The sequence below is a fragment of the Erinaceus europaeus genome, chromosome 16 (genome assembly GCF_950295315.1).
Source record: "Erinaceus europaeus chromosome 16, mEriEur2.1, whole genome shotgun sequence".
NCBI lineage: Eukaryota > Metazoa > Chordata > Mammalia > Eulipotyphla > Erinaceidae > Erinaceus > Erinaceus europaeus.
The window spans coordinates 48,145,542-48,171,104 of NC_080177.1; the positions used below are offsets into that span (position 1 = coordinate 48,145,542).

The window sequence follows — 25,563 nt, forward strand, 5'->3', positions numbered from 1 at the left end:
ATTTAGATGCAAAAAACAGATTTCTGAAACATATTTCAAAATTCAAAGCAAAGATTCAGAAACATATTTCACCTGAATTTTCTGACTTTTTCTCTGTTTTCATATGCAATTCTGTCTCGAATACCCTAGAAGAGAAAATAATAGATAATTTTTTTTAAAGGATAAATAAAATAGTTAAATCCGTCACTAAGCTCACCAAGGAAAAAAGAGAGAATATTATAATACAAAGAATTAGAGTGGGCTGGGTGGTGGTGCACTTGGTTGAGCACACATTACAATGCACAAGGACCCAGGTTTGAGCCCCCAGTCCCCACCTGCAGGGGGAAAGCTTCACAAGTGGTGAAGCAGTGCTGCAGTTGTCTCTCTGTCTCTCAATCCCTCTCTTCCCTCTCTATTTCTGACTATCTATCCAATAAATAAATAAATTTTTTTTAAAGAATTAGAAATAAGAGGGGTGATATTATAATTCATTCTGCAGAAATAAGAGAACATTACAAACATCTAGATGCAAACAGAACACAACTTCAGCATATGCAATACCAGGCACTGAACTTGAAACCTCATGTTCTTAGGTTCAACATTTTAGCCACTGAGCCACCTCCTAGGCCAGTATTTCCAATTTTTAAAAAAATTTTTTTTATATTTATTTTATTTATTCCCTTTTGTTGCCCTTGTTGTTTTATTGTTATAGTTATTATTGTTGTTGTCGTTGTTGGATAGGACAGAGAGAAATGGAGAGAGGTAGGGGAAGACAGAGAGGAGGAGAGAAAGATAGACACCTGCAGACCTGCTTCACCACCTGTGAAGCGACTCCCCTGCAGGTGGGGAGCCGGGGTTCGAACCGGGATCCTTAGGCCGGTCAGTATTTCCAATTTTTATAATTCCATTTCCTTTCTTTGGCTTATTTTGGTTGACTAGTGCCTCCAATTACAACACTAAGTAACAGTGGTAGGGTATAGTTATTTTATTTTTTTTTCCTTACGTTAGAAGAAATATTTCTAATGTTTCTCTTTTCAGCTAAATGTTTAAATAACAATTCTCTAATGTTTACCTATTGAAACATCACTCATCCCAGTCAGTACCAATCTATTTAATACAGCAACACTATTTGCCAAAGATTTTAATTATTTTGCTTTGAAACTTACTTTATAGTATCTGCAAAGCTTACTCGACGAGAACTTTTCCTACTTCTGAAGGCATTGGGTCCCTAAGGGCAGAGAATATATGATTCTTAGTAAAATGACTGTGATTATATCTTCAGTACTGCAAACCAAGTCTTATTCTGAATTAATCTGATATTGTTATTTTCCTTCTCCAAAATATCCCCAAGTAGAATAATAAACATGAATGTGATTTTCTTTTTTTTTATATTTAGCATTTGAGAATATTCATAAACAACACTAATACATCCCAGCTACAAAGTCACAAAAGAAGTAAAAGTGAATTACAAAAGAATGTGTTGCAAAATTGAGATGAAAAATGAAAAAAAATGTTAAAACAATATGAAGAAATCAGGTAAAATGACAGACTATCTAATTAAAAGTATTTTCAAGATACCAAACATAAATGAAAAATAGAATTTTATCATCCAATATAGATGATGGATTGTTACCAATAATTATGAAATATACACAGGTAACAAGTAAAATAAAATATATAAAGATCATGAAAAACTCATCAAGAGGAAGAACAACAAAAACCTTATGCTTCAGTCAACAAGAAGCATGGGTCCCGTGACTGAAACAATAAAAGTTATTTATTAAGAATAAGAGTTAAAACAAGTACATGGTACAGCTTCTTTACCATGGAATAAGGAAAAAAAAAACCAACTAGGGGCCTGGGATGTGGCATTCTGGGTGAAGTGAACATAGTAGTCAGAAAAATCCAAACTATTGGAAAACATGGGAGATATTTTCCAGCACAGCAAAAGTATCTTCACTTACACTGACCATGCATGCTTGTGTAAAATTATGCCAGTGGAATGTTGATTTTTGGAAAATTCTGTTAAATCACTAACTGAAAAAAAAAAAAAAAAAGGAGAGAAAAAAAGGAAACACAGCTAATAAGCATAAGCAAAACTGTAAAAAAAAAAAAAAAAGGTTATAAATGTATCTTCTCAGGGGGTGGGGGAAAAAAATGTATCTTCTCCAAGGAGGCTTCCTTGCAGTGTTCCGTCCTTTGTCAGATTTCACTTACTAGTTTCACCTTATTACGTCAAGCTCTAGATATGAGTGAAAAACTTCCAAAGACTATTGACACCTTCAACATCTGGTTTGTTCCTTTCACAACTGTTCTTCTTGACAAAGAAGCACTAATCTGAGTTACTGAGTTCATGGGGGGGGGGGGATGGAAACCTGACTTGAATTTAACACATTATAAATCAAAGTTGGATTCTGGGACTTTCTCCGAGCATGCTACTTGCATTACTTTCATGTTGAACGTTTTTCTGTTGAACTATTGCTGGCGTCGAATGGTCCATAAATGGTGCAGATGGTGATGATTCTGCCATGTGAGAATTGGATGGCATAATGAGTACAACCCCACTAGGATTACAACAGGTGACTCTGCATCCAAAAGCAGATAGGGACACAGCAATGCAGAACTCCAGCATGCTTAAAATTAACACTAGGAATTCTAGACCCGTTATAATAGATATGACCATGGCACAATCCTCTTGCATCTTAGTGCCATAACAGATGTAAGGATGGAATGAATAAATGTGCAAGCTGATTGCCATGAATATGATCCCTATTGCAGCAAAGATGGAGCTTGTAGTGTTTACTCTAGGCTACCTCAGACCATACCCTTTGTAGTTCTTTTCCCTGCTCCTACTGATAATGACCCTGAAACAATAAACATCACTGACCCCCAGATTGTGTAGCATGTGTATACTGAGAAGGGATACTGTCCATGATATGTTACTGTGACACTCATAATTATGACTCCAAAACTGAAATTCATCAGGGCAATCATGATTTGTACAACACCCAAGACCTTGGGCTCCCCCTTTAAGAACTTCTCTGCCAAGCCTTTCCACAGATATGGATGCAGAGCTATGGGCTGTCCCATATGGTACCCAGTGGAACCAGTGACTGGTGTGTCCTGTTCTGTCCCTTGCATGGTTGTCATGGCAGCAGAAAAGGTTCAATAAAATAGCTGTGGCCATGCAATGTTCTTTACTCTGAGGATGAGATAACTCGAACTCAATCAAACCAACTGTAGTGAATGACATGCCTACTGCAACAAAGATGGCGCTGGTGATATTCACTCCTCATGAATGTGGTTTTCAATGCATATATAAGCAAATGGATATAAAAACATTACCTATAGGGGAGTTGGGTGGTGGCGCAGCAGGTTAAATGCATGCGTAAGGATCCTGGTTTGAGCCCCTGACTCCCCACCTGCAGGGAAGTCCCTTCACAGGCGGTGAAGCAGGTCTGCAGGTGTCTCTTTGTCTCTCCCTCTCTGTCTTCCCCTCCTCTCTCCATTTCTCTCTGTCTTATCCAGCAATGATGACATCAAGAACAGTAACAACTACAACAATAAAACAAGGGCAACAAAAGGGAAAATAATAATAAAAAAAAAACATTACCTATAGGTAGGTGATTACTATCCCTTTGAGTTTGTTCTTTTTTTTTTTTTTGCTGAAGGGTTATTGCTGGGGCTCAGTGCTAGCACTATGAATACACTTCTCCTAGTGGCTATTTTTGTCCATTTTATTGAATAGGACAGAGAAATTGCGAGAGAATGGGGAGCTAGAGGGGGAAAGAGAAAGACCTTCTTCACTGCTTTTGAAACTTCCCCCTGCAGGTGGGGGTTGGGGACGCGAACCCAGTCAGATTCTTGTTCAGGTCCTTGTGCTTAGTACTATGTGCACTTAACGGGGTGTGCCACTGCCTGGCTCCCTATTGTACTTTTCCTCAATCCTTTTGAATGAGTGGTTATTTTGCTGTCAAAACCATGAAAGACCAGGAACATAGTATGCAATATGTTACCTTTTATGGTAAACTTAATATACTTTTTTTTTTTGCCTCCAGGGTTATTGCTGGGGCTTGGTGCCTGCACTACGAATCCACTGTTCCTGGATGCCATTTTTTCCCCTTTGTTGCTCTTGTTGTTTATCGTTGTTGTTGCTGTCATTGTTGGATAGGACAGAGAGAAATGGAGAGAAGAGGGGAAGACAGAGGGGATGAGAAAGACCTGCTTCATCGCTTGTGAAGAAACCTCCTTACAGGTGGGGAACTGGGGGGCTCAAACTGGGATCCTTATGTCAGTTCTTGCGTTTTGTACCACGTGCACTTAACCCTCTGCGCGGAACCCTTAATATATTACTTTTAAAATTAACAAAATTAATGGCAAAATGTCTGACAAACTGTACGTTTATCCATTTCACTTTTATTTTTTGTAGTAACACCTCTTAGCAAACTTTTAAGTATAATACAATACTGTTAACTATATGAGCGATGTTGTACAGCAGATATTTTATTATTTTTAATGTTTTTTTAAATTTATTTATTCCCTTTTGTTGCCCTTGTTGTTTTATTGTTGTAGTTATTATTGTTGTCGTCGTTGTTGGATAGGACAGAGAGAAATGGAGAGAGGAGGGGAAGACAGAGACAGGGGGAGAGAAAGATAGACACCTACAGACCTGCTTCACCGCCTGTGAAGCGACTCCCCTGAAGGTGGGGAGGCGGGAACTTGAACCGGGATCCTATGCTGGTCCTTCCTTGTGCTTTGCACTACTTGCGCTAACCTGCTGAGCTACCACCCGACTCCCATTTTTTTAAACTTTAATTTGATCAGATAGAGAGAAACTGACGTGAAAAGGAGGTGAAGAAAGAGAGACAGATTCCTGCAGTACTGCTTCGCTATTTGCAAAGCATGCCCCTGGCATGGTAACACATGTACTTTACCAGGTGTGTTACTACCCAGCCCCTGTATAGCAACGCTTTAGAAGTTACTCATCTAGAATAATTGAAACTATATCTGCTAATTAGCAACCCAATTGCTCTCTGTCCCTGGCAACTACTGTTCTACTTTCTGCTTCCATAAGTTTGACTACTTTAGGTATCTCATATAAGTGGTACTGTCAAGCAGGTATGGTTTCAATTATTTTTAATCTTTATTTCTTTATTGGATAGAAACAGTCAGAAATTAAGAGGGAAGGAGTGATAGAGATAAAGAGACAGAGAGACACCTAAAACACTGCTTAACCACTAGCAAAGCTTTCCCCCTGCAGGTGGGGACCGGGGGCTCAAACCTGGGTCCTTTACATTGTAACATGCTCAACCAGGTGTACCACCACCCAGCCCATTTTTTAAAGCTTCATTTATTAACACTGGTGGAAGAAGGTGAGGGGACGACAGAATCACCAAGGCATCACTCTGACACATGTGGTACAAGTGACTAAATTCAGGACCTCATGAAGTCAAGTCCAAAGTTGTAGTCACTACAACACCTCCTGGACCACTGAACTACTTTTAACTGTACAGTTCAACAATATTCAGTATATCAACATTGTTTTGTAACTAATCACTAGAACTCTTCATTTTGCAAAACTGAAACTCTATTCACTAAAAAATTTCATTTTCTCCACCCTCACTGCATATACCATACTACAACTCTCCATGAGTTGACTATACACTTCACAAGTAAAAAGTATTGTTTACAAGTAACTAGTTTGTTTCACTCAGTATAATGTTCGCAGGGTTCATTCACATTGTAGTATGTGTAAGAATTTTTTTTTGTTGGTTGGTTTTTTTCTGCTGTTATTGGATAGGACAGAGAGAAATGGAGAGAGGAGGGGAAGACAGAGGGGGAGAGAAAGACAGACACCTGCAGACCTGCTTCACCGCCTGTGAAGCGACCCCCCTGCAGGTGGGGAGCCGGGTGCCTGAACTGGGATCCTTGCACTTTGTACTACGTGCGCTTAACCGGTGTGCTACTGCCCAGCCCCCTTCTTTCTTTTTTTTCTAAGACAGAATGGCAGAGAGTGTGTGAAAGAGATCACAGCACTGAAGCTTCCTTGGCTCAAACCTCTATGCACATGGCAAAGCAGTGCACTATCCCATGAAGCTATTCTACTGGCTCCTTCCCTCTCTCCTTCGTTCATTTCTTTTCTTTTCCTTTCTTCTTCCTCCTCCTCCTCTTCTTCCTTACCTTTTTCTTTCTCCAGGGTTACTGCTGGGGCTTGGTGCCCGCACTATGAATTCACTAGTAATAAAGGCCTGTTTTTCCATTTTGTTGTCATTGTTATTATTGTTATTGTTGTATGGGAAAGGGAGAAATTGAGAGATGGGGAACACAGAGAGGGGGAGAGAAAGAAAGACACATGCAGACCTGCTTCACTGCTTGTCAAGCAATCCCCTTGCAGGGGGGCTCAAACCGGGATCCTTGCTAGTCCTTGTGCTTCATACCATGTGTGCTTAACCACTGCACTACCACCCAGCCCCCTCTTTTATTTATTTTTTTTAAATCAGAGCACTGCTCGGCTCTGGCAGATCTGCAGGTGTCTATCTTTCTCTCCCCATCTCTGTCTTCCCCTCCTCTCTCCATTTCTCTCTGTTCTATACAACAACGACATCAGTAACAACAATAAGAACTACAACAATAAAACAAGGGCAACAAAAGGGAATAATATAAATTTTTTAAATATTTTTAATTATTTGAAAAAATAAGTCTTTTGCATAACCATTATGTTATCTCCTCAGCAGAATTTCCATAACATTTCATCAACATATTTTGTTTACCCACTCATCTCAATCAGTACTGAGCTGCTTCTGCCATTTCACTACTGTGAATGACAGAAGTATGCTATGTGGAGTAGCATCTTTAAGATCCTGTTTTCAGTTCTTTTGGGCATATACTATGGAGTGGAATTGCCATGTCATAATTCTCTTTTTTTTTAAATTTTTTATTTGTTATTGGATAAAGACAGAGAGAAACTGAGAGAGAAGGTGGAGTTAGAGAGGAAGAGAGACAGAGAGACACCTGCAGACCTGCTTCACTGCCTGTGAAGCGACTCCACTACAGGTGGAGAGCCGGGGGCTTGAACCGGGATCCTAACCTGTCCTTGCACTTTGCGCCATGTGCGCTTAACCCAATGCGCTACTGCCCAACTCCCCATAATTCTCCTTCATTTTAAAGAAACTACCATGTTTGGGCTGGATAATGTACTGCTTTGCCATGTGTGTGACCTAAGTTTGAGCCCAGCACTCACTGCATTGAAGGAAGCTTTGGTGCTGTGGCCTCTTTCATTCATTTTCTAGACAAATACATAAACAAAATCCAAATTATAAAACAACAACAAAAACATGATTAAAAATTGGAGAGAAAAGGGCCAATGAAATAGCTTACCTGGTGGCAGGGGAGTTGGCAAAAAGACTTTCATCACTAAGGCTCCAAAGCTTGAAGTTCAATACCTATCACAACCAGAAGCCAGAGCTAAACAGACTCTAGTCTCTCTCTGTGTATCTTTATCTCTCAATAAAATAATTCAGGGGACAGGCATGGTTGAGTGCATACACTACAGTGCACAAGGACCCAGGTTCAAGTCCCTGGTCCCCACCTGTAGGGGGAAAGCTTCAGGAGTAGTAACGTAGAGCTTTAGGTGATTTTCTGTCTCTCTCCCTCTCTACCCCTACCACCCCCTCAATTTCTCAGTCTCTATCCAATAATAAATAAAATATAAAAGAATTCAGGAATTAAAAAAGAAAAAACATTAATTCAGAAAGAAATACACATCATTACATTATTTCAAGACATGGAAATAATCCAAGTGCCTAGCAATGGCTAAGTAGATAAAGAAGATCTGATATAGGGGTGTATAGATAGCATAATGGTTATGCAAAGAGACTCCCATGCCTGAGGCTCCAAAGTCCAGGTTCAATCCCCCATACCACCACAAATCAAAACTGTGTAGTGCTCTGGTAAAAAACAAACAAACAAACAAACAAAAAAAACCTCATATATGGGTCAGGGAGACAACATAGTGGTTATATAAGATTTTCATGTGGGCCAGGAGATGGTGCAGTGGATAAAGTATTGAACTCTCAAGTATGAGGTGCAGAGTTCAATCCCTGGCAACACACATATCAGAGTGATGTCTGGTTCTTTCTCTCTCCTCCTATCTTTCTAATTAATTAATTAAGAAAGAAAGGGTGGTGGCACACTTGGTTAAGTGGACATGTTACAATGCACAAGGATCCAGGTTTGAGCCTCCGGTTCACCACCTATAGGAGGAAAGCTTTTTGAGTGGTGAAGCAATGCTACAGGTATCTCTTTGTCTCTCTCTTTTTTTTTATAAATTATATTTTTTTTAGTTTTTTTTCCACTTTTTAAAAATTTATGTTCCCTTTTGTTGCCCTTGTTGATTTTTATTGTTGCTATACTTATTATTGTTGTTGTTGATGATGTCGTCATTGTTGGATAGGACAGAGAGAAATGAAGAGAAATGGGGAGGACAGAGAGAAATGAAGAGAAATGGGGAAGACAGAGAGGGGAAAAGAAAGATAGACACCTGCAGACCTGCTTCACAGGCAGTGAAGCGACTCTCCTGCAGGTGGGGAGCTGGGGGCTCCAACCGGAATCCTTAAGCTGGTCCTTGCGCTTTGTGCCATGTGCACTTAACCTGGTGCACTACTGCCCGACCCCTATTTTTCACTTTTTTAAAATATTTTTTTATTGTTTATCAGAGCACTGCTCAGCTCTGGCTTATGGTGGTATGGGGGATTGAACCTAGGACTATGGAGCCTCAAGTGTGAGTGTCTCTGTGCATAACCATTATGTTATCTATCTCTGCCTTGTCTCTCTTCCGCTCTATCTCCCCCTTCCCTCTCGATTTCTCGATGTCTCTATCCAATAAATAAAGATAAGAAAGATTTTGGGGGGCCAGGTGGTAGGTAGCACACTGGCTTAAGCACACATAGTATGAACTGCAAGGATCTCAGTTGGATTACCCAGCTCCCCACCTGCAGAAGGTCACTTCACAAGCGGTGAAGCAGGTCTGCAGGTGCCTATCTTTCTCTTCTCCTTCTCTATCTTGCCCCTCCCTTCTCAATTTCTTTGTCTTATAAAAAAAATAATAAACAAAGAAAAATATTCATATTTGAGTCTCTGAGGTACCAGATTCAATCCCCAGCACCATCATATAGGTCAGACCTAAGCAGCACTCTCATCCAGAATAAAGAAAATGGGTCAAGGGTAGACAGCATAATGGTTATGCAAAGAGACTCTCTCATGCCTGAGGCTCCAAAGTCCCAGGTTCAATCCCCCACACCACTAACAGCCAGAGATGAACAGTTCTCAGGGGGAATAAAAATAAATAAAGGGGGTTCAGACAGTAGCGCAGCGGGTTAAACACACATGGCGCAAAGCACACGGACTGGTGTAAGGATCCCTGTTCGAGTCTCTGGCTCCCCACCTGCAGGGGGCTCGCTTCACCAATGGTAAAGCAGGTCTGCAGGTGTCTTTCTCTCCCCTCTTCTGTCTTCCCCATGTCTCTCCATTTCTCTGTCCTATCCACAACAATGACATCAATAACAACAACAATAACCACAACAGTAATAAAAAAAATAAAATAAGGGCAGGGGTAGATAGAATAATGGTTATGCAAACAGACTGTCATGTCTGAGGCTTCAAAGTCCCAGGTTCAATCCCCTGCACCACTGTAAACCACAGGTGATCAGTGCTCTGGTAAAAAAAAAAAAGAAATTACATGAAGAAAGTAAAATAAAAAAAAAAAAAAGAAAATTTAGTATATATACAGAGGGTAGCAACGACTCAGCTAGCAAAGTGGGAGGTAGTTCAGTGAATAAGATGCAAGAGGCCCTGAGTTTAATCCCTGGTATTATATGTGTCAAAATTATGCCTGGCGAATCAGTTTCTCTCTTTTCCTTGCCCCTCTCATTAGTGAAGTAAAATAAATGTATGAAAAAATTGATTCTGGGTAACTTGACCACAAAATTTGAAGAGCACATGTGTGAACTCGCCACTTCCTTTCGCCTTGTTGCACTCGATAAAGCAAGATGGGTCATCAGCAGCTCTACTGGAGCCACCCAAGAAAATTGAGCCAGGGTTCTCGCTCTTGCTGAGTCTGCTCAAACCGGCACAGTCTGATCTGGAAATACAGCTTCAAATGTCAGTATTTCCGCCAGTATGCGAAGGACATTGGATTCATTAAGTTGGACTGAATGTACTTTCTGGAATTGGCCATTCAAGACATTTACAGTAGGAATGACATCTCTGTACATAAAATAAAAAGAATTTAAGTTAAAAAAAAAGAAAATATTTTAAATCTCAGCTATATATAAAAGAAGCCTTTCCCTTGCAACATAAGTAGACACTGAGAGAATTATGCAAAGTAAAATTAGTCTTATGAAGACAAATGATTTCATTAATGTGTGGGAGATAAGAAATGAGCAATCTGGGGAGTCGGGCGGTAGAGCAGCGGGTTAAGCGTACATGGCACAAAGAGCAAGGACCGGTGTAAGAGCAAGGACTCCCGAGCCCCCAGTTCCGCACCTGCATGGGAGTTGCACCTGCATGGGAGGCACTTCACAGGCAGTGAAGCAGGTCTGCAGATGTCTATCTTCTCCCTCTCTGTCCATTTCTGTCTGTCCTATCTAACAACGACAACAATAATAACTACAACAACAATAAAAACAAGGGCAACAAAGGGGAAAATAAAATTTAAACAAAAAAAGAAATGAGCAATCTGGGGCTGGGTGGTGGTGCACCTGTTTGAGCACATATGTTACAATGTGCAAGGAACTGTGTTTGTGGCCCCGGTTCCTACCTACAGGGGGAAAGCAGTGCTACAGGTCTCTCTCCCTCTCTATCACCCCCTTCCCTCTCGATTTCTGGTTGTCTCTATCCAATAAGTAAATAAGGATAATAAAAAAATTAAAAACAAGAAAAAAGAAACCCTCAGGGTTTGGAGAGATAGCTTCAGATATTGCATGTGCATTACCATGTGCACATTCCAGAGTTGAGCCCTGACACAACATGGGAGGTGCTATACTTGGGTGCTGTGTCCTCTGTCCTCCTCCTCCCCTAACTGAATGAAAAAATGGTCTAAGAGCAGTGGCACACTTGATCACACATTACCAGGCTCAAGTGTTGGTATGTTTCTAATTCTGCTTATAAGACCTTCTGTTTTGATCATGTTAGGTTCGCTTGTATTGCTTAATGCTGTGGTCTATTTACATAATCATTGTTTTGTTTTAATCCCCATGGTTTTCACTCTTTTTCCACTCTACCTCCTCTCCTAGTCACACCCTACTTTCCACCATTTAATCCCCATTGGCTTGCACTCTCTTTTCGCTACACCCTCTCTTCGTCACATCCTGTTTTACATCCTATTACTTTCTTCCTGGAGAGTATAAATGCAGATGAATAAAGCCAGCATGGCACTGCATTGCATTGCACTGCTTCCCAGATCAGTCATGAGTCCCTGGTCATCTCTCTCCCACCCGCGAAGCTATCCTGGCATCTGGCGCCTGAAAAGGGACCAGCACTCAAGGACCCAGGTTTCAATGCCCCATTTCCTACCTGCAGGGGGAAATTTCTGAAGTGATAAAGCAGTACTGCAGATGTTTTTCTTTCTCCTTTTCTGTCTCTTCCTTCCACCTCAGTTTCTCTCTGACTATCCAATAAGTGAATGAATTAAAAAGAGACAGCGAAATTGCCCAGAACATGAAATAACACATGGGCAAGAAAGACCCTGATTTTCCTTCCAAAAAATTAAATTATCACCGGAAGTCATCATATTTAAGCATTTATACTATAGACTTACCTGTGTTATTTCATTTCCATCTCCGAGGTCCTGAAGAGGACTCCTTGGGGGTTTCAAAATCTAGAAGAGAGGAAATATTTAAGAAAATCTTGCATTTCTATTATTAGTCAGTTCAAGTTACACCATGGGTAGAAAGATAGAGAAACTAACATTCCTTTTAAAAATATTATTTACTGGGGCTGGTGGTGTTGCATCTGGCTGAACACACAGGTTACAGTGCACAAGGACTCAGGTTTGAGTTCTTGGTCCCCACCTACACAGGGAAAGCTTCATGAGTGGTGAAGCAGGGCTGCAGGTGTCTCTCTCCCTATCACCACCTTCCCTCTTGATTTCTGGCTATCTCTATCCAATAAATAAAGATAATAAAATAAATAATTAATTTTTTTAATAATATTTTGTTTACATTTTATTTATTTACTTATTTTCCCTTTTGTTGCCGTTGTTGTTTAACACTGTTGTGGTTATTGCTATTGTTGTTGTTGGATAGGACAGAGAGAAATGGAGAGAGGAGGGGAAGACAGAGAGGAGGAGAGAAAGACACCTGCAGACCTGCTTCACTGATTGTGAAGCGACTCCCCAGCAGGTGGGGAGCCAGGGACTCGAACCGGGATCCTTTAAGCCGGTCCTTGCCTTTTGCGCCACGTGAGCTTAACCCACTTCGCCACCGCCTGACTCCCTAAATTATTTACTTTAAATGAGAGTGACACAGGGCTGGAGAGACCGCATAATGGTTATACAAAAGATTTTCACGCCTGAGGGTCCAAAGTCCCAGGTTCAATCCCCAACACCACTTTAAGCCAGAACTAATCAGTGTTCTGGTATCTCTCTGTCATTAAAAATAAATACATAAAATATTTTTAAAAATTAAACAGAGAGGGAGAGAGAGAGAAAGAAAGAGACCTGAGCAATGTTCAACTCTAGCTTAATAGTGGTGCTTGGGACTGAACCTGGTACCTTGGAGCCTCAGGTATGAGTCTTTTGTATAATCTTTATGTTGTCTCCCCAGCCCATGAAATTAACATTCCTGTAGAAGCTTCTAAAATGGGGGCTGGGCCACCTGGCTGAGTTATACATGTTACAATGTGTAAGGACCCTGGTTTAAGCCCTTGGTCCTCATCTGCAGGGGGGAAGCTTCCTGAGTTGGGAAGTAGAGCTGCAAGTATCTCTCTCTCTCCCCTCTGCTTTTCCTCTTAATTATTCTCTATCCAAAATAAATAAAATTAAACCTCTATAACTTGTCAAGTTCATCCCATTCGGTGCTATATTTTGTGCCTAACCCACTGCACTACTGCCCTTTCTTTCTTTCTCTTGCCTCCAGGGTTATCTCTGGGGCCCAGTGCCTGCACTACAAATCCACTGCTCCTGGAGGCTATAGTTTTACTTTTGTTGCCCTTGTTGTTTATCATTGTGGCTATTATTGTTGTTGTTACTGCTGTCGTAGTTGGATAGAACAGAGAGAAATCGAGAGAGGAGAGGGAGACAGAGAGGGAGAGAGAAAGAGACACCTGCAGACCTGCTTCACTGCCTGTGAAGCAACCCCCCTGCAGGTGGGGAGCCACGGGCTGGAACTGGGGTCCTTACTTCGGTCCTTGGGCTTTGCATCATGTGTGCTTAACCCTCTCACTACCGCCCGACCCCTAAGTAAGTGTTCCTTACTGAGGAACGTCGTCTTCTAGCAGGTCTTTCTGTACTGTCACTGCAAGAGAAAAAGAAATACATACATTGAAAAAAGAACGAATTCAAGACATTGTTATAGCCTATCTTGTTTCTGTAACAGCACTCTTCTCTTATCAAAACTCATATTATAGAACTATATATTTTTTATTTATTTATTTGGAGGCCAGGTGGTGATGCACCTGGTTGAATGTACATGTTACAATGTGCAAGGGCCCAGGTTGAAGCCCTTGGTCCCCACCTGCAGGGGGAAAGTTTCAGCAGTGGTAAAGCAGGGCTGCAGGTATCTCTCTTTCTTTTTATTCCCTTCTCAATTTCTGGGTGTCTCTATCCTATAAATAAAGATTTAAAGAAGAAGAAATCAAGAGGAAAGGGAAAGATAGGAACTGGGATATGACTTTATAACTTCTTTTCACTTGTATAGAATGGAAAATCATTTCAGAATATATTAGCAGGTCTTACTAGTTAGAAAAGAAGCTTTGTCTAATAAAGAATTTAGTGTATTCAGTTGTTTTTCTGAACTTACTTTTCTTCATTAGCAGCTGAAGATATTCCATTCATCTTTTGAAGAAATGTTTTTTTCTGTAACAAATACACAATGTCAGAAAAAGTAAGAAGAGAAATTCCAGTCTATGAAAGGATTAAGAACACAGCTGTGACTTCAGAATTATCTCCTCCAGAAAGATGTAAAAAAAAACAAAACTACATAAATATATATAATTTCTGAGATAAACAACTTTCTTGTTAATACTTCTGGAAAAATTATTGGGTTAGAAAAAATTCTGGGTTAGGAAGATAGTATAATAATTACGTAAATGACTTTTGTGAGTCTTGGAAGTCCTAGGTTCAATCTTGAGCACCACCATAAATCAGAACTGAGCTGTGCTCTGAGAAAAAGAAAAAAAAATATATATATATATATATATACACACACACACACATATATATAGTATTCAAGGTAAAACCAGTAAGTAACTGGATGTTATACAAGTTAATGGTTCAAAAAGAATTGGCCCTATGGGCTTTATGGATCATATAGTAATTTAATCCCAAAATAAAGCCAACTAGGTATCAAAGTACAGTAGATTTGCATATTATGCAAATTTATCTTATGAAAATTCAATAAAAATATTGTTTTCCTTCCTACCAAGTATGTTTTTTTTTAAAAGACACAGAATGGCAGAGGGAGTGAAAGCACACCAAAGCTTCCTTTTATTGCCGTGGAAGTTGGACTTGAACCTCAGTGGTATAGATGGACTTGGGCTCACAGTCTGGTCCCTACCTGCAGCAGAACTGCAGGTATCTCTCTTTCTCTCTTCCTATCTCTGCCTCCCCTCTCAATTCCTCTCTGTCCTATAAAATAAAATAGAAAGGGGGGAGGTGCTGCAGGAGATAGCAAAGTTGACAAAGCATTAGATTCTCAAGCATGAGATTCTGAGTTCAATCCCCAGCAGCATATGTACCAGAGTTATGTCTGGTTTTTTCTCTTTCTTTCCTCCTTTCCTTCCTTTCTTTCATTTCATTCATCCTTCCTTGCTTCCTTCCCCTCTCTTCCTGTTATTAAAGTTCGGAGGCTCCAGCAGGCCGGGCTAGGGGAGCAAACCAATATGAATCATACCAACATCTTCCTATCTTTCTCATTAATAAATAAAATCTTAAAAAAAAAAAAGGAAAAAAATGGGGGGCTAGGAAGTAGTGCAGCAGGTTAAGTGCACAAGCCACCAAGCATTTGAGCTCCCAGCTCCCCACCTGCGGGGGTGGGGGTGGGGGGAGGGGTCGCTTCACAAGAGGTGAAGCAGGTCTACAGGTGTCTATCTTCCTCTTCCCCCACCCCCGTCTTCCCCTCTTCTATTTCTCTCTGTCCTAACAACAATGAATCCAACAACAGCAGCAATAACAATAACTACAACAACGATACACAAGGAAAACAAAAAGGAAAAAACAGCCTCCAGGAGCAGTGGATACATAGTGCAGGCACTAGAGGGGGAAAAAAAAGGATCCGGGTTTGAGTCCCTGGCTCCCCATTTGCAGGGGAGTCACTTCACAAGCGAAGCAGCAGGTCTGCAGGTGTCTTTCTTTCCGCCTGTCTTCCCCTCCTCTCTCAATTTCTCTGTCCTATCCAACATCATCAGTAACAATAATAACTACAACAATAAAACAACAATGGCAACAAAAGGGAATAAATAAATATAAAAAAACAATGTAATGTCTGCACTGAACCCCACCAATAACCTTGGTGACAATAAAAAAAAAGGAAATGTAAATATATATATATATATATATATACATACATACACACACACATATATATATATGAAAAAAAAAAAAAAAAACACCCCCAGAATGTTATTCTGTATATGCAGGGGTCAGACAGAATCTTTTTTTTTTTTTTTGCCATTTTTTTCCCTTTTGTTGTCCATCGCTGTTATTACTGTCGTTGTTGAATAGGACAGAGAAGTCGAGAGAGGAGAGGAAGACAGAGCGGGGTGAGAAAGACACCTGTACATCTACTTCACCGCTTGTGAAGGACCCCCCTTCAGGTGGGGAACCAGGGGCTCCAACCGGAATCCTTATGCAGGCCTTTGCACTTTGTGCCATGTGCGCTTAACCAGAAGCGCTACCACCTGACCCCCCGAGACGCACAATCTTAATTCACTCAAGCCCTGGCTCTTCACCATCTCCCCATCTACCATGGTTGAATTTTTTATCAAGGTCACATTAAAGGACTAGCTCCAAAACTCCACAGGGGCTACAGTAAACTGAGATAGCCTGGAGAGTTCAACTTTTTGAGAGAAACAGCAATTCCTTCTCCCGGCCTCAAAATTTTTTTATGGGCAGAGGAGACAGTACATTGGTTATGCAAAAAGACTTTCACACCTGAATGCCCAGATTCAATCCTCTACACCACTATAAGCCATATCTGAGCAGTACTGGGGGTGGCGGAGAGACTGGGTGGTGTCACTTTGGTAGAGTATATATGCTACAAAGTGTAAGGCTCCAGGTTTGACCCCCAGGTCCCTGCCTGCAGGGAAGAGGCTTCACATGCAGTAAAGTAATGTTGCAGGTGTGTGTCTCTTTCTCTCTCTCCCTCTTTTATTTATTTATTTTACCAGAGCATTGCTCTGGTGAAATGGAAAAAATGACCACCAGGAACAATTGATTTGTAGTGCTGGCCCTGGTTCCCCAGCGATAACTCTGGAGGCAAATAATAATAATTAAAGCCTGATATATAAATATAGTTATCTATATGCGCCTGGGAAGTAGATAAAAAGCACTGGGCTGGGCGGAGGTAGACAACAGAGACTTTCATGCCTGAGTTTGGAGCCTCAGGTATAATCCCCTGCACCACCATAACCCAGAGACGAGTAGTGCTCTGGTAAAAACAAACAAACAAACAAACAAAGCAAGCACTGGACTTTAAAACACGAGGTCCCAAGTCCTACCCTTCTATTTTCTATGTGCCAGAGTGATAATCTGGTTCTCTCATAAATAAATAAATCATATGTATATTTTCAAAGTCCAGTCCTGCGAGCTGGGCGGTCACACATTCTCATGCACCAGGACCTCGGGTCCAGGCCCTGCAGGGCGGATGGCTTCAGGAGTGGTGAAACAGTGCTACATATGTCTTTTTCTCTCCCAATTCCTCTCTGCCCTATCAAAGAAAGAAAAAGAATATTAAAAGACAAAGCCAAGAACCCCAGTCCTTGGGCCTGCTCACAGGGCCGCGCGGGCATAAAGAGGCAGGAAGTTCTGGTGCCAGCGGTGCCCCGCGCAGCTGCCTCCAGCACCTGCAGCCTCTCGCGGAGGAACACAATTAGCATTCCACCCGTGCGGAGGCCAGCAGTAGCCACCGAGGCCCCGTCCGCCTGTGCCTGGAGCGACAGGGCAGGGCCCGGCTTTGAAGTCACAACGCGCGAGGTCTACTTCAGGGGCTCCTCTCCGCACCCCAGTCTCCCCGCCGCGCAGCTCCCTGCCCCTCGGGACGGGCGCCCCGGAACCCAATCAAGAGCCTGATCAAAACCGGTGGGAACGCCCCTCCCGGGCGCAGGCGGACGTCACAGGCGCGTCACTCCGACCTTGTCACAGAAAAGAAATAAAATGATTCTTGTGTCCTCAGGAAGTCGGAAACCCGTCGAGCTGCCAGACACCCCCGGCCCAGGGTCACCAGCCGCTGTCACCTCGCTGGCCGCGCCGGAAGGTTCCACAGCCTGACGGAAGATGGCGGCCGCCTGAAGGAACAGGGGCTGGGGAGGCCTGTGCAGGCCGCCGGGAGGGCGGAAGGCGACGACGTGGGTTCGACTGTGTGCCCTGGAAAGCCGAAAGCTCCCAAGACCCAGAAACAATGGTCAGCTTCCCGCCGTACTGCCGCTCACCAGCTGACAGTCTCCTCAGGCTCCTGACGCGCCGCTGCACCGCGCCGCCGCCTCAACTGCTGAACCGAGCCAGCCGCCCACCCGCGTTCAAATTTAACCGCCCGGCCGCGCGCGTGCGCAGATCGTCTCCGCGGCCCCGCCCTCGAATGTCGCAAAATTCCCCTCCCCCCACCCCAAGTCTCCGGACGCCTTAGGGCTCACCTCCCGAGTCACTTCCAGTGTAGGCCACACTATCTTCCTTCCAGGTCACTTCGCTGCATAAGAAACTTTCCTTTGTTCTTATCCGTACAAAAAGCCAGAGAATGGGAGCAGCCATCTTACTTCTATCGTTGCTATGGAAACAGTCGGCTTCCGTACAAAATGGTAACTTCCATGACGTTACGTCACATCCCCTTGGTATTGCTCCCTATAGCTGCCAGGACACACACCGCTTTGGGGACGAGGTGGCCGAGTGGTTAAGGCGATGGACTGCTAATCCATTGTGCTCTGCACGCGTGGGTTCGAATCCCATCCTCGTCGGTGCTGCTTTTTGCTTTTGACTTGAATGAATTTAGTTAGCGAAGTGGAAACAGCTGAATAGTGCGGGTCCGATTTGCTAGTTCTTTTACCCTAATGCTCTCAATCTCACATTATAAATATTTGAAAATCATCTTTCAAAATATCCTTACCTCACAGGTAAAGAAAAGAGAAGGAAAGTAATAAAAAAAAAAGAAAGAAAATACGTCTGTGCTAAATTAAATTTTATGTGAAATAAAAGAGCATAGAATTCCACGATAATTACCATTCCAAAATGTTCCAGTACTGGTCTGCCTGCTTCACGAAGGGACCCTATTTACTTATTGACTTATTGGGGACGATTACCCCAGGGTTGTTTATTCGCGTCCTTACTATGAAATATCAAATTTCACTTCAAAAATTACAGCGAAAGACAGACTTCAGGATTTCTCTTGTAATTTTCTATAGGAAGTCATTATTTCAAGAATAGGCAAAGCTCTCAGTATATGCCCTCTATGTTTCAAAACCAGTCGGCTTCACCGAGGGACTTCTCTTTCTTCCTTCCTTTCTTTCTTTTTTATATTTATTTTCCCCTTTTGTTGCCCTTGTTGTTTTATTGTAGTTATTATTTTTCTTTCTTAGTCTTTCTTTCTTTCTTTCTTTCTTTCTTTCTTTCTTTCTTTCTTTCTTTCTTTCTTCCTTCCTTCCTTCCTTCCTTCCTTCCTTTCGCTTTTCTGTCTCCAGGGTTATCACTGGGGCTTGGTGCTGGCACTGCTCCTGGCAGCCATTTTTCATTTGTATTGGCAAGGACAAGAGAGAATCGAGAGCGGTGGGGGAGATAGAGAGGCAGAGAGACACCTGCAGACCTGCTTCACAAACCGCCCCCCCCTCCCCCCCCCCCCCCCGCAGTTGGGGAGCCCCGGGCTGTAACCAGGATTCTTGCGCAGGTCTTTGCGCTTCATTCTATGTATTCTATGTGGCTTAACCCGGTGCGCCACCGCCCGGTCGCCTTTCATTGATTTATTTACTTTTCAGTGTGGGCGCTTAATAGAAGTATGCACTCAGAAACACTAAAAATATATTGACAACCTGTAAAACCTTAAGAGTATATAGAAGCCAGAGACTGAAGACCTGAAACGTGGCTACCTACTCCAGGTAAAATGAAAGAGTTAAATCCTCTCAGGTTTAATCAGGGAGGAACTCGGAGGCAATGGGAGCAGAAAAGTATAGAAATTTCCCTCCTTTTGGTGTATTGCACCAAAGTAAAGGACTCTGGGGTGGGGGGACGGGTTCAGGTCCTGGAACATGATGTCAGAGAACCTAGAAGGGGTTGAACTGTTATATGTACAAACTACTGTATTTATTTTTGTTACTGTATTTTATTATTGACTACAAACTATTAACCCCTCCCAATTAAAAAAAAAGGAGGGGCCAGGTGGTGGTGCACCTAGTTGAGTGTACCTATTACAATGCACAAGGTCCTGGGTTCAAGCCCCAGGTCCCCACCTGTAGGGGGAAAGCTTTTCGAGTGGTGAAGCCATGATGCAGGTCTTTCTCCCTCTCTAGCACCCCGTTCCATCTCAATTTCTGGCTGTCTCTATCTAATAAATAAAGATAATTAAAAAATTTAAAAGAAAAATATTAAAAAGAAAAAAGAAAAGAAATTTCCCTCTTGAAAGGACATCAGGGGAGACTTCTGGAGGCAGGCCTACGAGCAGCAGTAGATCTGTTCCTCTCCTCTCCTCTCCTCTCCTCTTCTCTCCTCTCCTCTTCTGTATCAACTAGGAATACCAAAGGAGACCACCTGGGACCCAAACAAGACAGGACTAGAATGACTCCAGGAACCTACCAAATCACTGGTGAGTGCAAACATGTGTGGCTGGTGGACAGAGAGGAGCCTAGGGAGAGATTAAGTGGCTAGTAACAGCCCAGCAGTTTATCACAGACACCACCTCCAGTCTGTTCCACCAACAAGGGGACAGCTGAAGGGAGGAGAGGACTCCCCAGAAACTCACCAAATGCAACTCTGAGTCTCCATTGCTACTGCCCTCAGAATCTGGAGTAGCGGCAGGGAGAGACAGCAGGGGACAGAGATCTAACCAGGAAACTCAGGAAAAGACCTATACCTTGGTGGCATAGCGGTGGAGCTCTTTGCATAACCACTGGATTATCTCTGCCACACCCTGCTTTATCTCTTGGTCAGGAGTCAGTGATTAAGCTAAGAAACCTACTTATAGTTTAAAAGCCCTCAGGCTCCTTTAGCCTACAGGGAAGAAAAAGCACAAAAGAGACTTTTAAGCCACTGAGCTCCAAATCAGGGACTAAAATACTATTGAAACAACTGTTAACTTCCACCACTGTAAACGCTTTAATTACCTTACTTAGACACAAGTCAGTCCAGGCAGTAGTGATCAGTAATTTGAAAAGTACTGAGAGAGGGAACTCATAACATAATATATAGAAGTAAGAGATCTCAAAAAGAGATTAAGAGATACTGAACACAACAACAGAGACCTATGGGATGACTTCAAAAGAAACAATATATGCATTATTGGCTTACCAGAGGAAGAAAGAGAGGGAGAGGAAGAAAGCATTCTTCAGGCCCTAATAACTGAAAACTTCTCTAGTCTAGACAACATCAAAGACATAAAGATTCAAGAATCCCAGAGGGTCCCAAACAGAATTAACCCAGACTTAAAGACACCAAGAGATATCATATTTAGAATGGAAAGAAATAAGGATCAAGAAAGGATCCTGAAGGCTGCAAGAGAAAAACAAAGAGTCACCTACAAAGGAAAACCCATAAGATTAGCAGCAGACTTCTCCACACAAACACTGCAGGCCAGAAGAGAATGGCAAAATATCTATTGAGTGCTCAATGAGAAAGGCTTTCAATCAACAATACTTGTTGGTATGCTTCTAATTCTGCTTCTAAAAACCCCTTCTGTTTCATTTGGTTTAATCCCCCCTACTTAACACTATTCTATTTACATAACTAAGCACCAGCATGCCTGCATGGCATTGGTTTGATCCCACTCAAAGCTGCAGTCTATTTACATAAATCACTAACTAAGCACCACCCTCCCTCCAGGGCATTGGTAGTTTAGTAGTAGAATTATCACCTGCTCCGCCCCCTCTCCTTGTCACACCCTGAATTTCACCAGTCACTTTTCTCTCCACCCTCTCTACATCACATCCTGTTTACCACCTACTTGGCAAGTATATATAAAGACAGCATTGTGAGTTTTACTTTAGTTTTAGTTTAGTTTAGCTTGGCTTAGATTCTGCTGCGTTCTGCATGAATAAAGAGATACTGCGTACAACCCAGCCATGAGTCCTTGGTCATCTGTCTCCTGTCAGTGAAGCTCAGCCCCACGTTGGGCGCCAGGTGTAGGGCTGAGCTGCGGAGAAGAGAGAGAGGAGATCCGGAGCGAAGAGGAAACACAAATCTTTATTTGCGCTGGCACCTCAGAGTTGGGTGAGAGAGAAACAGGTTGGGCCACGTGGAGGTAGCAAAATGGCCGCCTCACACAGTAGCTTTTCCTGCATCTAAACACTGAAGTGAAGAGCCGGCAAGAGAGCGAGGTACGGAAGAAGAAGGGCTTTTATGGGAGTAGCTCTTGCAAGAATGGGAAGGGGGAGGAGTAACCACAGCACTCCAGGGTAGGATAACAACTCTCATGAGAATGGGAAGGGGGAGGAGCAACCAGAGCACCGCAACCATTGCGGGGAATAGACAACGCCCTGAGGGCACAACATGGCAGAACAGGTACTCTGAGAATGTCCCAACTCTCTCGGCAACTAGCAATAGCCTGAGGGGACAACATGACAGATGTGACTGCATCTGCACAATTTCCCAGCAAATACTGTATCCTGTTAGACTGTCATTCAGACTAGATGGAGGCATCAAAACCTTCTCAGACAAGCAACAGTTGAAGGAATCAACTATCACCAAACTTGCCCTGAAAGAAGTTCTGAAAGTTCTCCTATAAACAGTCAGACCACCATAAGTAGGCCATATATCAGAACACTCTAAACTCTACAAGAATGGAATTTAAATATCTTCAATATTTGAGATCAATAAATATCAATGGCCTGAATTCACCTATTAAAAGACACAGACTAGGAAGATTGATCAGAAAATACAACCCAACAATATGCTGTCTACAGGAAACCCACCTTACTCAACAAGACAAACACAGACTTCAAGTGAAAGGATGGAAAACTATCATACAAGCCAATGGCCCACAAAAAAGGGCAGGAACATCTAGTCTCATATCTGACATGACAGACTTTAAAATAGATAAGATTAAAAAAGATAGGAATGGACACTGCTTAATGCTCAGAGGATCAGTCAATCAAGAGGACTTAACAATTATTAACATCTATGCACCCAATGAGAAGCCATCTAAATACATCAAACATCTACTGAAAGAGCTACAGCAATATATTAACAGTAACACAATCATCGTAGGGGACTTCAACACCCCACTCTCTCAACTTGATAGATCATCCAGGCAGAAAATCAATAAAGACATAAGGGAGCTAAATGAGGAGAGAGATAAACTAGAACTATTGGACATTTTCAGAATCATTCATCCCAAGAAACTGGAATACACATTTTACTCAAGTCCACATGGGTAATTCTCAAGGATAGACCATATGTTAGGCCACAAAAATAGCATCAGCAAATTCGGGAGCATTGAAATCATCCCAAGCATCTTCTCAGACCACAGTGGAATTAAACTAACACTTGACAATCAACAAAAGATTAGTAATAGTCCCAAAATGTGGAAGCTCAACAGTAAACTTCTTAACAACTTCTGGGTCAAAGAGGAAAGACCAAATTTAATTAAAATATATATTGATTTTTAACTATTTTTTTACTTGGACTTTAAACAAACTCAGGTTACTTAGAGAGTTAACACATGTTAGTGACAATGTTTTTTTTTGAACATTTACAATGTCAGATTGATGCCAGATTTGTGTGTATTAATTGTCACAAGATTAGTTTAAAGGGCATTTTTGGGGACACTTCAAAAGTGTCCTGTAGTGGTCCGGGAGGTGGTGCAGTGATAAAGCTTTGGACTCTCAAGCATGAGGTCCCGAGTTTGATCCCCGGCAGCACATATGCCAGAGTGATGTCTGGTTCTTTCTCTCTCCTCCTATCCTTCTCAGAAATAAATAAAATCTTTAAAAAAAAAAAAAGTGTCCTGTATAGGGAATTTGTATTTTACTTTTGGAGATGAATTGTCACGTTAAATATTTAGACTTTTACTTTAACTACTCAGTTACTTTAGCAAATTAATTTTACCTTGCCTGGTAAGAATGTAGCTTCAAAGTTACACTTTTAACCATTAAGTTAATGTTTACCAAACTTGAAACACACACATAAAAATGTAGTTTATAACACACAGTAGGAGAAAAACTTTTGTTATGAAGACATATCATTTTAAACATGAATTTAGATCTGTACTCTCTTAGTTGAACCATTTCTACTCACACAGTTTAAGACTAAAGGTTTCACATTTATACCAAGACTTAAAAAAAATCAAAAGAGGAAAAAACAATTTTTTGGACTGTTTCTGGACGTCTCCAGAAACCATGGCTGCAGCCAGTATTTTTATATAAAGTCAATTCAGTTTCAGAGTACTCTGAGCAAAATGGGTCCTGCAAAAATTTTGGTCATTCAACTCACTCAAAAATTTTTTTTTAGTCATTCAACTCACTCACTCACAAAACACAGATGGCCAGTCATAACAAGATATTCAGAGAAGGGGGGAGAGGGCTCTGTGAACCAGATTTTTCAGATTCTGCCATGCCGTATTATGGGTCCTGGGGTGCGTCCTGAAGCCAGTCCTCTTGCAGTGTTTCTTGTTCCTCAGGTATAGCAGTGCCATCATGCGGGTATTGCCGGACATGGTGGGCAGGAATCCAGACAGGTTTTGAGTAATTCTGCGGAAATACGCATGCAAAACCCCTCCCCATGGTCAACAGGGGGTCAAGCCCTTTCCAAATTTTATCAAGTGGGTCTTTCAACTTGACCTTAATATCTGGGAGAATGTATGGTGTTTGCCAACGAAGAATAATAGGAGGTTGGTTTGAGTTTTTGTAAATATTAAAGAGGTTTAATGTAGTTAAGACTTTTGCCAGCTGGATATTTGGAGGGGTATAGTCCCCATTTTTCTTTATTTAATTGCGCCTTAAGGGTTTGATGGGCCCTCTCGACAATGCCTTGTCCCTGTGGATTATAGGGAATGCCTGTAGTATGAGTAATGTTCCAGAGGGAACAAAAATCTTTCAATTGTTTGCTGGTAAAAGCAGGTTCATTGTCCATTTTAAGTTGAAGAGTAATGCCCATTACAACAAAACAGGAGAGCAAGCATATGGTTTATAAGCTTTTTTTGAGCTTTCTCCTGTCTGAGCTGTAGCCCACATAAACTTAGAGAAGATATCAATTGAGACAAACACATATTTTTGTTTGCCAAAGTTGTGTAAGTGGGTGACATCAATTTGCCAAAGAGTGTTGGCTTTTAAGCCTCAGGGGTTAACCCCAAGAATTTGAACAGCAGGTGTCTTGATTAGACCTGCACAGGAGGACTATGTAATAAGAATAAGTTTCAACTGTGCCACAGGAATATCAGGAAATCGAGCTCAAAGGCCTTTAAGATTAACATGGGTTAGGGAATGAAAGTCAACAGGATTAGAGACAGAGGGTAGGAGAATTCCTGTGGGGGTGAGGCAGTCAGCTGCAGCATTCCCTTCAGACAGGGGACCAGGAAGAGGGCTGTGGGAACGAAGGTGTTGAACATACAGGGGTTGGGTTCGAGAACAGAGCATAGAGGCAATTTGAATTAAGAGAGGAGAAAGTGGGTTGTCATCAATTCTCACATAAGAACGAGCATCCATGGAAGTAAGTTAACAGTATACACACTGTGAGAAAAAAGGTTGAAGGATTCTGGTATGGCTTTTAATGCAAGGAAAACAGCATAAAGTTCTTTGTACTGAGGGGAATTATCATGAAGCTCAGTAAAGAGAGATTTGGGATATTGCTGGTCTGGATAATATATAAGGGGAACAGCTCCCTTTTTTCCACCATCAGTGAAGATTGAAGGAGCAGAGGGGATGAGATCTCGAGAGAAAAGTTTAGGTACTAGTAAAGGCAAAAGAGGTAAAGAAGCTGTCAGTTTATTAGAAGGAAAATTATTATCTAATTGTCCTGGAAAA

The 25,563-nt window shown here is 41.9% G+C and overlaps 1 protein-coding gene, 1 non-coding gene and 2 pseudogenes across 9 annotated transcripts in view; 2 read left to right on the forward strand and 2 right to left on the reverse strand.

Annotated features, from left to right (window-relative positions):
• Positions 1-18,166, reverse strand: part of KNL1 (kinetochore scaffold 1) — an 84,950-nt gene extending 66,784 nt beyond the window's left edge. For 2 of the 8 annotated variants that reach the window (XM_060175095.1, XM_060175092.1), the window contains exons 1-6: positions 17,647-17,943; positions 13,995-14,050; positions 13,451-13,490; positions 11,795-11,854; positions 1,146-1,207; positions 73-125 (exon numbers count right to left, since the gene is read on the reverse strand). In XM_060175095.1, coding sequence (XP_060031078.1) covers positions 73-125; positions 1,146-1,207; positions 11,795-11,854; positions 13,451-13,490; positions 13,995-14,029 — 250 coding nt within the window. In that variant the 5' untranslated portion in view covers positions 14,030-14,050; positions 17,647-17,943. Of the gene's footprint in view, positions 1-72; positions 126-1,145; positions 1,210-11,794; positions 11,855-13,450; positions 13,491-13,994; positions 14,051-17,646; positions 17,945-18,042 lie in introns of those variants that run through there. The other 6 variants (XM_060175093.1, XM_060175089.1, XR_009545348.1 and 3 more) reach the window with 5 other exon arrangements.
• LOC103126857 (membrane-spanning 4-domains subfamily A member 4A-like) lies at positions 1,582-3,240 on the reverse strand (annotated as a pseudogene).
• On the forward strand, positions 9,430-10,537 carry LOC132533348 (small ribosomal subunit protein uS14-like; annotated as a pseudogene).
• A 112-nt stretch (positions 18,167-18,278) lies between the features above and the next one.
• Positions 18,279-18,360, forward strand: TRNAS-GCU (transfer RNA serine (anticodon GCU)). Its single transcript has one exon. It is a non-coding gene; the product is annotated as a tRNA-Ser (tRNA).
• The last annotated feature ends 7,203 nt before the right edge of the window (positions 18,361-25,563 follow it).